Source organism: Passer domesticus, chromosome 8 (assembly GCF_036417665.1).
Source record: "Passer domesticus isolate bPasDom1 chromosome 8, bPasDom1.hap1, whole genome shotgun sequence".
Lineage (NCBI taxonomy): Eukaryota > Metazoa > Chordata > Aves > Passeriformes > Passeridae > Passer > Passer domesticus.
This window is the reverse complement of record NC_087481.1, coordinates 42,483,167-42,498,347: the sequence shown is the minus strand read 5'-3', so window position 1 is coordinate 42,498,347 and position 15,181 is coordinate 42,483,167. Positions and strand designations below refer to the sequence as shown.

At 37.8% G+C, this 15,181-nt stretch overlaps 1 protein-coding gene across 6 annotated transcripts in view; it reads right to left on the bottom strand.

The window, feature by feature from the left end:
- TBC1D12 (TBC1 domain family member 12) overlaps positions 1-15,181 on the bottom strand; it is a 40,136-nt gene that overhangs the window by 9,021 nt on the left and 15,934 nt on the right. For 4 of the 6 annotated variants that reach the window (XM_064430862.1, XM_064430861.1, XM_064430859.1 and 1 more), the window contains 4 exons: positions 13,253-13,376; positions 7,314-7,370; positions 2,410-2,525; positions 593-675 (listed from right to left, as the gene is read on the bottom strand). In XM_064430862.1, the coding sequence (XP_064286932.1) occupies positions 593-675; positions 2,410-2,525; positions 7,314-7,370; positions 13,253-13,376 (380 nt within the window). The remainder of the gene's footprint in view (positions 1-592; positions 676-2,409; positions 2,526-7,313; positions 7,371-13,252; positions 13,377-15,181) is intronic. The other 2 variants (XM_064430860.1, XM_064430865.1) reach the window with 1 other exon arrangement.

Genomic DNA, 15,181 nt, shown 5'->3' with positions numbered 1-15,181 from the left:
AATAGCTTATTCCCTGAATACTAGGCACAAGACTACAAAAGTCCTTTCAACAACTATTCATAGATTGACACAGTACCAGATGCTACGGATCTGTTTTTTAAATTAATCGTGCCTAGTGGGAATAAGAAGGTTCACACAGGTACAGCTGATTGCAAAACAACCCCAAAGTTTTCATCTCTCTTCACACTGAAATTGATGAGAAATTCTTAGGGAACCAGATCCTAAAGCAGTCAGCTTTACTGTACTTTGGCTCGCAGTGGCAACTGCAGCAACGCTGCCTGCAAAAAGAGTCCAAGTATCCAGAAAGTTTCTAGGTGACCACACTACACAAGTATCTTAAAAAAATTAAGTTTTTCCTTAAAAAGTAAATGGAAGTTTAAGTTGCATTCTGAACTTAGCTACGTTCATTGTAGCAGAACAACAATTTGGTAACTGAGTTCTGTTTTGAACTGTGTGCCCCTATGCAGCAGAGAATAACTCAGACATTAAACAAGAGGTTCTTTAATGTACCCACTTGCCTACAAGCCAGGATTTACTTTAGTTTTGCAGCAGGGTTGAGAGGAATTACAGTGACTGTTGGCAGCTGACATACCTCGTTTTTTTGCTTCTGCCACCATCTCGTCGTACTCCTGTCGATGACGTAAAGCCTCCTCCACTGATTTGGCAGGAAGATTTCTGAAAACAAGTTGTTCCTGAATTCAATACACACAAATGACATTCTGGACCATTTCAGAACAGGATTAAATTTGGTTTCTCTCAAAGGTGAGCTTTGGGGCTGTCACACTGCCAGTGTTCCAGAATAGCTGTAGAGAACTACTAGATGTTTGCTGCTCCCATTTTTTAGTTCTCCTAGAGCTTCCCCCAAAGTAAGGTTATTAAATTTGTTGAACACCTGGAATGATGCTCAAGTGAGTGACAAAAGGAAAATGCTGATATATCATATAGTTACTTATTCCAATGCATTTCTGGCCAGGTGTATTTTAATCATATGTTCACATGAAATCAATTATTTATTTGATGTATTTTAATGATGTATTTTCAATAAAAGATGAAAGTTTTTATTCGTTGTAGTTAGCCCCTTAAAATTCTCACAAAAGAAGGTAAGTTTGCCAAAGGAAGAAAGTGTAGATCAGCACTGATGTCACAGCTAAAGCTAAGGAAGCTTGGTACAGTCTAAAAGTTCACCAGATAAAAATGTGTTTGTTTCTGGCTGCCTAATGATCCCCTAATTGCTAAACACACTTCCTCTTGACCAAGGAGACTCACTTCAAAGCAAATTAGAACACAGTGTTTGGTCTCAGCCTCTTACCTAATGTCTAGTCTACTTTGGTCCAAAATAAATAGAAAACAGTTTTGTCATTTTAATATTTAAAAAGTTTTGTGTCTCCTCTCTCATACAAGCAGACAAGATCACTTCTTAATATTTTCAATGAAAGTCAGAGGGGAATGTATTTTCAAAGGTTAGACTGTGGCAACACACTACATGCTTGGGATGGCACCCCAATTTGAAACAAGTGTTATTCATAAAAGCATATTTATCCTGGCTTGTGAATTGTAATACTATAAAAGTAAAGAAAAACATCAGCAATCCAGTTGTTGCATATCTTACCCTCTACCATACAGTAAAAGAAATAGTGCACTTATGAAAATAAATGCTCATAGTAATCTCCAATTCCACTCAGAATATTTCTGTCTTAGAACAGAATGAGTTTATATACTCCCAGACAGAATATCCAAAGAAACACTAATATGTTCTATTTTCCATTTGCTAATTGGCAGTGATTAGAGCAAACATTTAACAGTGCCATCACAAGCTTTTCCATAGTGCAATTTGAAAACATTGCTCCATTTGTTTTCCTCAAGCTTGTGTTCTTAGTCAGCAGTTCCCTTCTCCCTCCTTCAAATTTTTGGAGACACTGTATCTGAAAATACTGACCAATTTATCACCCATTTTTCATTACTATTCTTATTTGTACTTTATGTGGGTTTTGTTACATCTTCAGCTGCTGTTTCTCTGCCTTCAGCTGCACTTTTAGGTATTACCTACCTAAAATGTTTTTAAGTTTTCAAAACAGGGGAAGGGAGGATATGGGAGAAGGAATTGCACACTGAGAAAGCAGTGAAGAAGAAATCAATCAAGAAAATTCCTGAAGACTTTGAGGATGCCCAGAGCACAGTCACAGACAGCTGTGAGACACAGTGGATTACAGACTGGTGGCTGCATTACAGTGGGAAAGAATTTCTCATATACACTGTGATACACTTAAAGGTTCTTCTGGAAGTATTTGTTAGACTATTACATGGGACAGAATAATCCAACTATTCTTTCACATAGGACTTGAGAATTTCAGCTCATCAGAAATGTATGTAAAATTCAGTCCTTCAGTTGCACAGCAGAATCATACTTACGCTGGTCGATCCTCCAGAATCAAAGCAGTAGTTGAAAGTGGTTCAAACTCAATATTTTTACGTCTTGCTGATGGGGGTGGAGGTTTGTACATTCTTCCTGTTCGTGCTTCATATTCCTAAACAACATTATTGATAAAAATTAAATTTCAACTTTCAGCCTCACTCCAAATTAGTAAGCATGACATTATATAATGCATAAATAATTTCATATTAAATACCTTAACATTACTTAAGACAGCAAGTGGCAAAGACCACAAGTTGAAATTGCTGGTAGCAACAGTGCAGCTTTCCAGGACTGCTGAGTAAAGATGAATGAGAAAGTGGTTTCTTGTATCAACTTAATGTTTCATCTATTCTAGTTCAATATTTCAGCTGAGCATCCCAGGATCAGGTAGTAAATAAATTTGCATAATCTACCCAGCCTAGCTAGTGCACAAGTGTATTTAAGTAAAATGTGAAGTTGACAATAAAAAAACCCACCACTAATCAAGACCATGTGTCTCTTTCCATTTCTTCCTCTTGATTCCAGCCCCCCTTAAGATCCAGTACACCTCACATTCCTGAGGCCTTTAACAACACCACCACACCCACATAAACCAGAACCACCTACACTACACTCAGTGACAATACACCAGTATTTATCATTTCAAGTCTGTTTTATATAATTTCCTTCCGTTGAGGTTAAAACATGCAATTTACTTAGAAAGAAATATTTAACTGCCTCCAATACACACAAGATTCTGAGGAAAAAAGAATTTTAATCCTTTGACCACAACAGCAACTCAACAAAACAAAACTATGACACAATCTTTAGGAAAAAAGCTAAACAGAGACAGATGAAAACATCAAATCTCACATCCCCTTCTTTTTCGTCTCTGTAAATAAAAATTAACTGCCAAGTTAATGAAACAATATGCATCAACACCATTCAGCACACTGAAACAAGTATCTTGAACAAATGGACACAGGATTGGTAGAGTTCTGTTGTAATTTACACAAGCAAAATGAAAAAATCAATGCTAACCATTTGAATGAATACACATATTCTCAAGCTGAAAATAATTTTCTTCCACTTTAAAACATAAACCACATCAGTACTCCTGTCAGGCTGTATACCTCAGGACACTCCAGAACATTTGTAAATTAGGAATGCATCCTGTGATAGCAACCAGAGATCAGCATCCAGGCTGCAGTACTAGCAATGCCATCCCTCCTATTCTTGGTAGAAGTTCTGATTTGCTTCCACATTCTCCTTTGTAACAAGAGTCACCAAATCAAGTTCATTTAGTGGTCAGAGGTGAGGAAGCTCAAACATCAGCAACCTTTCCAACATCTTTATACCAAACTTGTATGCAAGTCTTTAAAAAAAAGGAAAAAAAATTAAAAAGCACTGCAAGATGTAGATCAGAAATGAAGGCACTCTGAAGCCATTTTTTAACACAAGCAATACATGTGAACAAGGCTAGTGCTTCCAGCTATCACCTGTGCTAAGAACTGATCCATTTCCAAGGCAACAGAGAAAGAAAAAACCAAAAATTAAAAATTCTTCAGAGATTTTCACAAAAGGCAGAACTCATCATCCAATTGTGTTTCTGAAAGTACACATCATGAACAGTTGGGTTTTGTAAAAAGAGACCACATGGGCACAGAAGGAAAACTATAAGTGTTACTAGAAAGAGTCAAAACAGAGACCAAAATAGCCTCAGGCTCAAACTGTCATGGCTGCACATTCCCCAAACTGAAATACATTCCAAGGTCTCACAACCTTCCAAGGGAAGATGCCTTTTCCTCAAGAAGCCTGTGCTCTAGGAAACTTATTTGAAGATTAGATCCTACAACAATCAGATGTGTCGAGAACTTCTGCAAATAAAGTATCCATTTTTTTCTGGAATACTTTATATGACTACATGTAAAGAATCCAATAGTCTTCACTGTGCAGTTGATACAGAATGTAAAAAGCTTGAACTGACATAAAACTTCATTTTGAAAGATAATATTCTCCCACAACAAGGTGAAAATACAATTTAAAGTCAAATGTCTTGTCTAATGCTTAATATGCAGGGCATGAGCCAGAAGATAAAACAGTTGACAGCTAAGATTCAAGACTGTGTAAAACTTGTATATGTAAAAAAGTTATTTTGGAAGTGTCACATGTATGGTTTCACAAGAAGGTTATTTAAAAAAATCTTTATTGCAACATATTAGGCATTTATTGAAAATTCCAGAACACTTCCTAATTCCAAAATAAAGAAAAACACATTTCAACTTTAATAAAAAGTTATCTTCTTACTAAGTCTGGAACTACATCCTGTTATCCACTGCCAATAATTAACTCAGTAAGAAGCTAAAAGCATGTTTTTCCTGAAAAGCACTGTGACAAGCACTGTGACTGTATACTTGAGTGCTTCAATATGTGGAGGGACTTGCATTTCTGGTATTTATTCCTGCACAGATACAGACAAACCTATTAAACTACAGACAGGTAACTGGGGCTGGGAAAACATCTTTTGCTTATAAACTGCATTTGCTTAAGAAGATAAAGATATCTCAAATAGTATCTTCTTAAAACCCCACCCAAAAACCAGAAACCCAAAAAAACCCCACCCCCTACCACCACAGCAAAGAACATAAAAAAATGCACTGGTACCATAAATAATAAATTTTAAAAGTAAATAAACCCACAGAGGTCTTTATTGCTTGCACCTTTTTGTTATCTACATGAACAACATGCAAGTCTGAAGTTTCATCCATCCTTCTGCTGTAGTACCATAAAGGACAGTCAGACCATTGAGAGTAACTTCCAATATCTCTAAACAGTACTGGATTGCTCTGTGTAACACATAAGTAACTGCTCATAGCTTCCTCTCCCAATACTTAAGCCAATGACCTTACAGAAAGGAAAACCAGGTGCACTGCAGCATTCCAAAAGCATTAGTAGACCTGAAGTAGGGTCTGCTTGTGGGGATAAAGTATTTAGCTAAGTGTGAAACAGAGGGATAGAAGTGTTAGAAGACAAACTTGCATCTACAGAGCCCAAACTATACAGCTGTAAAGGAATAAATACCAACCATAAAATTCAACAGGAACCTGGAATTAAGTTCGATCTATTTATGATCCAACAACAAAAGCTCAACTCCTGGGAATGATTGATAAAAGCCTTTGGTTACAAGGACTATGAAAATCCTCAGAGTACCAATTATACAGACAAAACACCACACATCCAATTATGCTGTAGGTATGCTGCAGGAGAAGGCATCTGATGTGTAGAGAACTTATGCAACTAAAGAATGCAACACTGAATAAACTTCCCCTGTCTTAAGGATTGCCTCTATTTAAAGTAGATATTAAGGCATACTAATACTCCAATCAAACATCCTGTGTATGACAGTTTCTTCTAATATGCTTTCTCCTCTCTAATGCTAACTCTGATCCTAAAACAGGTTTTATTCAATCAACAGTGACTTCTGCTGATGAAACAGAACGGGGATTGCCATATATTGTGCAAAAGGTTTTAAACCTCTCTCCCGTCTACACACATGTGACCGGAGCAGATGGGTCTAGGAAACATCTATATGATTATTTTCATTATGCTGTACAGCTAACTTGATATACCATCAGGAAGATTATGCACCTTCATTTGAATCAGGGCTGATCATCCAAGAACAGAAGCATTAATAGAATCACCCAAGAGTGCATCCATGTAAGAAGAATTTTGGCTAATGAATAATCCTACATCAGCATGCATGTTGCCTCCAGGTTAAATGTTAAAACTGCTGAGCTAGCACTGGCTATAAAGTGATTATAAACAAAGAAGTGTTTATAGCAAGAGTAGATGTCACTTAAAAATCCTGTGAGTCATAAACTAGACATTTTCCCAGAAATAAGAATTCCAGATGCTGTCAGGACAGGCAGAACAGTACATTCTCACCTAATTTGCAGGTGAAATATGAACAGATGTATTGATGGAGAAGAAAATACTAATCTTCACACAGTACAAAAGGACAACCAAACAGACACTTAAGAGTTTCTAGGTCAATCTTCCAAAGTTAATGCCATTCACTTTCAATTCTTTGTTTGCTGTATTTTTTCCTCAATTGGATATTTAATAAGGTGCATCAAGTTTCATCTTCTTTTGTTTACAAGAAGCCACCAGCCCTGGGCCCAATAAGGAGAGTGTGTGCTGAGAGTGGCCAGGCCATGTAATGTGACCCACAGCATCAGAATCAACCAGCAGTTCCATGACTGCTCTGTTTCACAGCTCCACAGAACTAAAAAGCCAATCTGCACTATTCATGTTTAACACAGAGTGCAGAATTACATTAAAAGTGTACAAAGTAATGGGCATGCACAATTTCAGAAGGATCCCAGTCACACAAATAAATAATGTAAAATGTAACAAAAGCCTTGATAGCGACGCTTTTCTAGATTTCCAATTTCACATTGGAAATAGTGATTAAAATCATCTGGAATTCTGAAGTGCTACTGCTAATAGCTTGTGTGGCTCAGTGACAGAAAGAAGATTCTAATATATAAATTTTCAAATTTAATAAGGTGTTCAAAAATATTGCAAATTAAGCCTTTCAAAAACTTTCACCATCAAGCAATGAGGCACAGCAAACATAGAAAGTAAATTACTGTCAAGCTATATGATTACCTATTTCTTGCTATCCAAAAACATGCAACATAAACAACAAACAATAATTCTCTATCACTTCAAGTTGTTAGTGAGATTCACATGTGAAGCTTATTTATTTTGCTAATGGTTTTTAATGAGTTGATGGTTAGCGCCATAAAATATTCATGCTACTGTGAAAATGTGATGTTTGTACTGTTTTAATGAGTGCTACACAGTCCCATGCATGGCATCAAATACATCTACAAAAAGTATATATTAAATTTCATACCCCTGTGTTTAATAGACTGAGAGCAGATATTGACGCAAGACTGCCAGAACTGTCATCCTAATAAGAAAAACAGAAGCAGAGCCTTAGTGAATAAATAAAGGAAAAAATCATTACAAAACAGCAATATGCAAGCCAAAATTTAAATTCACATGTAGAGTATTTATCTTGTATGTTTGAAAAAACATGGATGTGTCTGTTCCTCTTCCTTTTCCAGCCCTCAAAACAGACACATATACAAAGACTCCCCACTTGTGCAAGATCTGTACAGACACTGACTGGATTGTTTTTCTGGTTTAATTGATGTTTTATATTTTCAGTAATCAGCCCCTCTGCCCAAAGGGAGATTTTTTCCATGGTGCTTCTCAGATGTGTGACAAAGGCAGTCCCTGACACATCCTGTGTCTCCCTGGTACACACCACTCACAGACATTAGACTGACTTAACCACAGCCCTGGAAGGTACATGCTGTTAGAAAGGAGAAGCAAAACATTGTCCCCTGCTGTGTTATCATTGGTATTTCTAAACTGAAAGCTCAAAAGTGGGCTATACCTCAGCCTTGCTGGTGATAACAGAGATGTATTTGTAATGCTTTGAGCAAGAGTCACTTCCATCATAAATAAGATTCTAAGCACCACTCAAGCAGCAAGGCATTCAGGCGTAAAAGCAAGCCCAGCTACAGGAGACCCTGTACAACCACAGCTCTGCACATTTCCAACCAAAAGTCAAAATTGGTTTTATAATGGAAAGATAAGCTACGCTAAAAGATGGGGTGTAGGGGATGTGACAAACAAAGCCCACTGCTTTTAAGCCTTGAATTACAGCGCCTGGAAGAACGAAAAGGTTATTACCATTAATTCAACAGAACATATCTGCAGTGTTCAGAATAATAGAAACTATTTTAAAGGCTTTCTTCTCCCTTGCCAAACTATTATTCCTTTTCTGTACTGAAGTACCAGGCCAGCCTTGGAAGTGTAAGATTTATATTAAAATAAACCAACAAAAAACCCCCACAATCTCACACTTTATAAATAAATAAATGTCCATGAAAGACAGCAAATTTACCACCTGAGCCTATCCTTTTGGAATTCGATACAGCCTGCCTAGATGATGATTTTGCTTCCTCAGCACCTCGAGCTCAGCAGCATGTCTGCTTAACCTGCAAATGCTCAGTTCTTTGAGAGAAGTAAAAAAATCCTACATATGATGCTTGGCTAAAGAAATTCAAAGGCCCAATAGAAGGAGAGGGATTCCACAAAGAGAGACTCCAGAAGACCAAAAAATAAAATATAATGTCCCACCACATCAAAGTAAAATAAGTTCTATAATTTTTATTACCTCAATTTATATTGTTTCCTCCAAATCCAGCAACTTTCAGGAACAGAAATGAAAATACATATCTATGTATGCCTATGTTTTCTTTTTCAAGCTTTCAAGAGAACAGTTGCTTCAATACTCATTATAGTTGTTCTTCAAGACTTTTTTAAAAAACAGCAATCAGAAGAATTCACATCAGCAGAGTCAATACTTCCATGTTATTTTCAAAACACTGATCCCATCCCCCCTTGTAAGGTGCTCCTCTGAAGGTGCATTTGTGCCACCAAACACACTGACATTGTAAGAACTTCTCCTTAACAAGTTTCCCTTGTCAAAGCAACCTGAGACATCCTGGCAGTAGGAGCAGAACTGTATTTTATGGCCTTTATTCAAAACAAAAGCAAGCATCTGTCACTCTGAGGTACTACCAGTTTCACTACCATTTTATTGACAAGATAATCACTGAAGAAATCTAAAACACTGGGGAATGTCTATGGTTTACCTCTGGAATAAATATTTTACTGACTACACATGTGATAATTGAACGATGCAGGACACTTCTTGAGAATCTGACCAGCTAACAGCATCTACAAAGAAAACCATCCCAGCCTTCTCACTGCTTCTGGTAGGGCAAATTGTTATTCAGGTGTTACAGGTTCCTTGCAAGACCCAATAACCCCATTTATTATCAGCCCTTGTTTCAAGGCAGTTTGTTACCAATGCACTTCTGCCCTGTATCTGGCAAACAGGCAGAAGTATTGCCTTTCCTTTTTCTTCAGTAATAGTGCAAGGTGAGCCAACGTGACCTCCAAATAACAATCTGCTTAAGAACCACTCCTGTAAAAAAGCATTCAACAACTTCTCTGAGATAGCCTGTCCTTGGGTTTGTTTACAAACACACACACACATTTTATAAGCATTAAGAGCTTTGTGCACTTTTAAATTCTAACAACCAAGATTGGAGGGAAGAGTTAATATTGCAAGCCAAAATGTTTGAGTCACATGAAAACTGATTCAAACCACATCTGTTCCTCTGAAGAGAAGCCTCTGAAAAGCCTTGTCCCTGGGAGACCACAGGAATTCTGCCGAATCAATGACTGCAATTTCTCCGTTAGATCTCAGACAACATTGGAAAAATATTCAAGTGAAGACACTTTTTTTAGCCCTCAGGTATTTCATTTTTGTAAATATTTCAGAGCCACCCCAACGTATTTTCAGAGGTTAGATGTAAAACAGTGACCCAGTGAAAGCTAGTACTTAATGGACTGCCAAAGATTAAAACCTTCAATTTTGTACACAAGGTGACAGCTATTGGAAAAGATGGCTTCACTTCTCAACAAGAAGTCATTTCTAAAATCACTGCAAGCTTTTAATGGTGTGTCAGATTGAAGTAGAAAAGAAGCTCCTTTTTTTTCCACTTCATTTAAGGCTGCAACTGAGAGAAGCATTATTAAAACTGCTGATAAAGCAAATTTGGTGTACATTTTGCTTGGTTTTTATATTGCAATGTGTAATTGCATATTTTGAGTTTACTTTAATTCAGGCATATTAGGAAAACCCTACCATACTGCTTTAAATACATTAATAAAACCTGCCTTAATAAAATAACCTAAACTTAATGACTTGATATTCAGAAAAAAATTTATCATAGATCAAAAGCTCTTTTCTTTAACTGTAAGCACAAAAACTGAAATTGTGCCTGCGTTTTCAAACAGAACTTGGACTTTAGTCAATACATTCCAAAATGTTATATATCAGCCCACAAGTCTGCTTCTGCATTAAAGTATTTCAACAGTCTAATTTAAAGCAGATTTCTGTACAGACTGAAAAGAATTTACCAAACTGATCATTAATGACAACATGCTTCTTATAATAACTAGCTTTATTAGCTGCAGCTCATGAAAAAAGGCACACTTCCTAAAACCATCAAATGCATTTGGCATTTGCAGTCCTGGGGAGTTGTTTTCCCTTTTCAAAAAAACAGTGAAGGAAAGAAGCCCAGAGGAAGGAGATGTCCAGCAAAAGAGTTGGCCTCAATCACATCCTGCTTGGGCAGCTCTAAATCCAAGGAGAGAGGAGCGTGCCAGCAGCTGCGAGTGGGGAGATGCAGCTGCCAAGAACTTTCAACCTCTGACCCAGTTTGAGGGAGCGCATCCCGCCCGAGGCAGCGCAGCCGCACGGACGGTGCCGGCAAACCCCGCAGGCTGCCGTGCCACAACAACATCCATCATCTCCTGCACAGGATAAGGGGCTTGCAAGGAAATTATTTACAATCATGTTCACCAGGCAGTCTCTGAAGGCACAGCTGGCTGGCATCGTCATCTGAAAAATGTCTGAAATGGTATCCCCAGTTAAGTTTCCAGATTTTCTTGGAGGTTATTCAAGATATGACAAGCATTACCTGACTTCTCTGGAAGTGAAGTTGTCATATAGCAGTGTCTACTTGATAGACAGTGACTGGGACCCACAAGTATTCATTTAAATGCAATCAGCAATTTACTACATCATCCTTACCAGGATGGAAAAGGGGCACATAAACCCTACCAGTCTTTTGGCTATACATCTACAATGATGCAATTTTTCTCAGTTTTACTAATAGGAAAGTACTTCATGCTTCATGATATTGCCATAAAACTTTGATATATGTATTATCCTTAACCAAAAGACTTCCTCCTCCTATTAATTGCAAAGTTTTTCCTGTTGTGAGTTAATTTTTCTTGCAACAGGGCTTCCTAAGATCTCATCTTTTACACGCAGGATGCTGACTCATTACTGAGTTTCCTTAATCAAGGGTTTATTTGCACCCTCCCAAAGCTGGCCACTGACATCAGTAAAGTGAAAAGACCGTGTCCAACCATGAAAAATAATGTTCAGGAATGGCAAGATTTGTGGCTAATAATAAACTACCATACACTCCCTCACAGGCAGCTTTCCTACCTTCTTGTAGTCATACACCTAAGGTTCATTCTACAAAAGCTGGCTACCAAGAAGTAACCATGGTTCTAGCCACAAAAGGCTAAAAAACTCGGGGGGAAGTTAGGTTTCTATTTCAATCATATTTGATCCCTCCACTCTGATTTAGAAAGCCAAAGTGCAAGTTTGGAGAGACATTCCGTGCAGGTTATGAAGTAACCTGACAGATTCACAGAATTACATGTGAACAAAACAGAATAAGATAGCAGGACTATTTCTTCAGATCATCATCTTCAACAGGTTGCCCAGGAAAGCTGTGGCTGCCCCAACCCTGAAAGTGCTCCAAGTCAGGTTGGACAGGGCTTTGAGCAATCTGGAAGGTTTCTGCCTATAGCAAGGAGTAGGACTCCCTTCCAACCCAAACAATTCTATTATAACATGGTCTCCAGAACAAATATCTTCATTACTAGAAAACAGTAAGCAGATGACAGGTAACACTGTGCAGATTCTCCATTTCTCAGGATGGAAGAGACATCTGGATTTCACCACAGTATTTTCACAGCACAAGGCCAACAGCATGCACCTGCAAACAAACCAAGAATGCTTGCCCTCTCCCACCCAAAGAGGAAAACCACTTAAATAAGAAAACTGTATTTGAAAACAGAAAAAGCATTCCATTTACTTCACAGTGCAAACCATAGAATGATTTGGGTTGGAAGGGATCTTTAAAAGTCACATAGTTTCAACCCATTGTCACAAGTCACATTGCATTGAAGTCCTTCAAAAAGATCCTCTCCTTTTTGACTTTGGTTGCTCCCAAAAGGCCCTCTTTGCCACAAAGCCCCTTCTAGGAGATAACTGAACCCTGCCTCATTCACAGCCATGTACACCTGCCAAACACATCAGCTTATTTGGAATTTAAGAAAGGAGACAGAGAAAGCAGCCCTCCAGAGATTCAAGTTACTGTTATAACCAACACATGGGACATTCATATTTCTTATGTCAACAGATCTTTCGGCTCCAGGTTTGCACGCTAACATTACATTAATGATACAGTACCAACTGCTCCCCTTTGAAGACTGACATTTCAGTATTATTTTATCAGAAATATTGTTTTATCAAAGACAGATTCCATAGGAACAATTATATGGAAGCGCAACTTTGTGACAGAAGAAGGAAATCAGAGGTATCTTTGTGAAGAATTCCAGAAGCTGGAAAAACAGTTTAATTTATGGCATTATTTTGCAACAAAGTATCTTGAGTGAGATTAAAATTTTAATTTAAAGAAGATTACATGTTCCAGAATTCTAAGCAATTTGTCACAAGTTACCTACATAGAAAGTCTTCCAGACAAGGATGGCAATGGAAAAATGAGTCAGATTGCAGCATACCATGTTAAATAAGACAAAATTTTATGGGAAATTAACGCAAGTTCTAATGTCTTAACAAAAACAGCTTAAATGCTTCTTGAACATATACTACCTTTTTTAAAGTACTTTTTGTAAGTACAGAGATCCACTGAAGAATGTACAAAATAATCGTAAAACTCAAATTCCTTAGTAACTACTATTACTTAAACAAAGCCCCAAAAGAATGTTCTCAGTACACCCTGTGGTCATATAACACCAATGTGGATATAACAGCAGAGAAATGCAGTACCTGTGTCTTATTTTTACAATTTTCCTGCCTTGAGTTGTGTGATGTTCACTCACCTGCTGAATAATTTTGGAATCTTTTGGAAGGTTTTCCCTGGGTGGGACTTTTCCAAACAACTTCCAACCAGGAGCGCTTTGGACAGCAGGTTTGAGTTCCTTTGTCCTTTTAGTGAAGAAGTTTCTGAAAAGAGAGGAAGGAATTTGTTTTGTTTGTTATAAGCATATAAACAAAGTATATTGTGCCTACTTACATTTTTTCAATTTCTCCACCAGTTTACCACTTGGGTAAATCTGTAGAGATTGCTCAGTAAATGCATAGTGCATTCTACTTTCAAATAATTAATCTGAAGTGGAGCATCTTTCATTACAGGTGTTTTGACGCTAATCTTTGTACTTAACACTCAACTTTACCTCTAAACTACTTTATGCAACATCAGAGCTTTTTTTAGTAATAGCAGGTACTTTCTTATATATAAACAGCACACAGCAGACTCTCAAACTTTTGTTTGGGATTTGCTTTAAGTGTTTCTTCCTGATTTATTTGGAGACTGAAATGACAACAGCTGAAAAACACCTGTAACTTAAGAGATCTAAAAAAAAAAAGGGTGAATTATTACTTCTACCAATCTTTAACACCTTCAACTTTCATAGCATGGACTAGAAAACCTGGCAACAATCACACAGCTTCACTTTAGCACACAACCTTTATCAGAGCCTAAAGCAATTACATTCAAAGAGGCAGATGACTGCACTGCTCTTACTTCTTAGAAAGCCAACCATCACAAGACCATGTTAGTGACCACTTGTCAGACACTCAGCTACACTATTTGACTCCAATCACAAGTTCCCACAGAGCATGTTATGTACAAGTGCTTTAAAAATGAAAGAAGTGTATTTATTCTGAATACTGGAAAGTTACTTTCCAGAAACTCTTAGCACAAAGGGATTAAAAGCTCAGTAGCCTGTAAGGTTATTTCTCAGGAAGCTTACCAGCTGACCTTAGAGAACAGAATATGGGAGTACTTTTGGTGGAAGATGTTTTTGCATAGTGTTAACTCGCTAACTTCACACTCTTCTTCAGGAAAGAGATCCCCAGATTTATTCTTTACTTAAGGTATTTGCTGTATCTTAAAATACAATTCCTTTTCAAATTGGAAGCAATCACGTTTGTGCACAGCAAACAGTCCCTTTGCCCAGATAAAAGGAGCATGCTTCAACAACCACAATCTCTCTGAAAAGTGCTCAGGGCTCTTAAATTCCAGTGCCGTCAGGATTTCTGGCCAGACAGCATAGTTTTACAATTGGGAACTGTCAGTTTTGTAGGACCTTGTATGGTCTTCAAACACAAGCTATCTTTTTTGTTCCCAGAACGTTTTTTGTTATTTGGGAAACAAGCAAACGCCTGTCAAAAATCCCTTCAGTGCAAGTCTGCGAACTTATGTGTAGTTGAGGATCTAGCCACCAGCAAACAAAAAGCTGGAGAGATGGAGAAGCAGGTGCTGATAGAGCATGGAGGCCTCCCAAAAACTGGTAAGCTCAAGACTGGTGGTCCTGTGGAATCTAGGAAAAATCAAGAAACCCGGAACACCAAGACTCTCTTCACTCCATTTGAGGCCACTGCCTCACTACCATCATCAACAGCTTGTCAAAAAAAATAATTTAAAGACTTCATTCAAGAAAACAGAAGTTGCTATAGGCAGGCAGGGAGTACTGGATTACACACACACCTGACTGACAAGAACACCATGGGGGATTTTTGTGGAATGCCTGGATAGAATCTGTTGGTGCCCCAGTACACTGTGCCCCTTCTGTGGAGGTCCCCCAGATGTTGTTCCAACCCAGTTACTGGGAAAGCATGTTTGGGAATAACTGATTGCATGGTTTGAATAGTGGTTTGCCATTAATGGAATCAAGTCGTTGCTATTAATAATAGTTTAATTAATACAAATTGTTCCAGCAAGCATTGATTGTGATCCACACATCCCA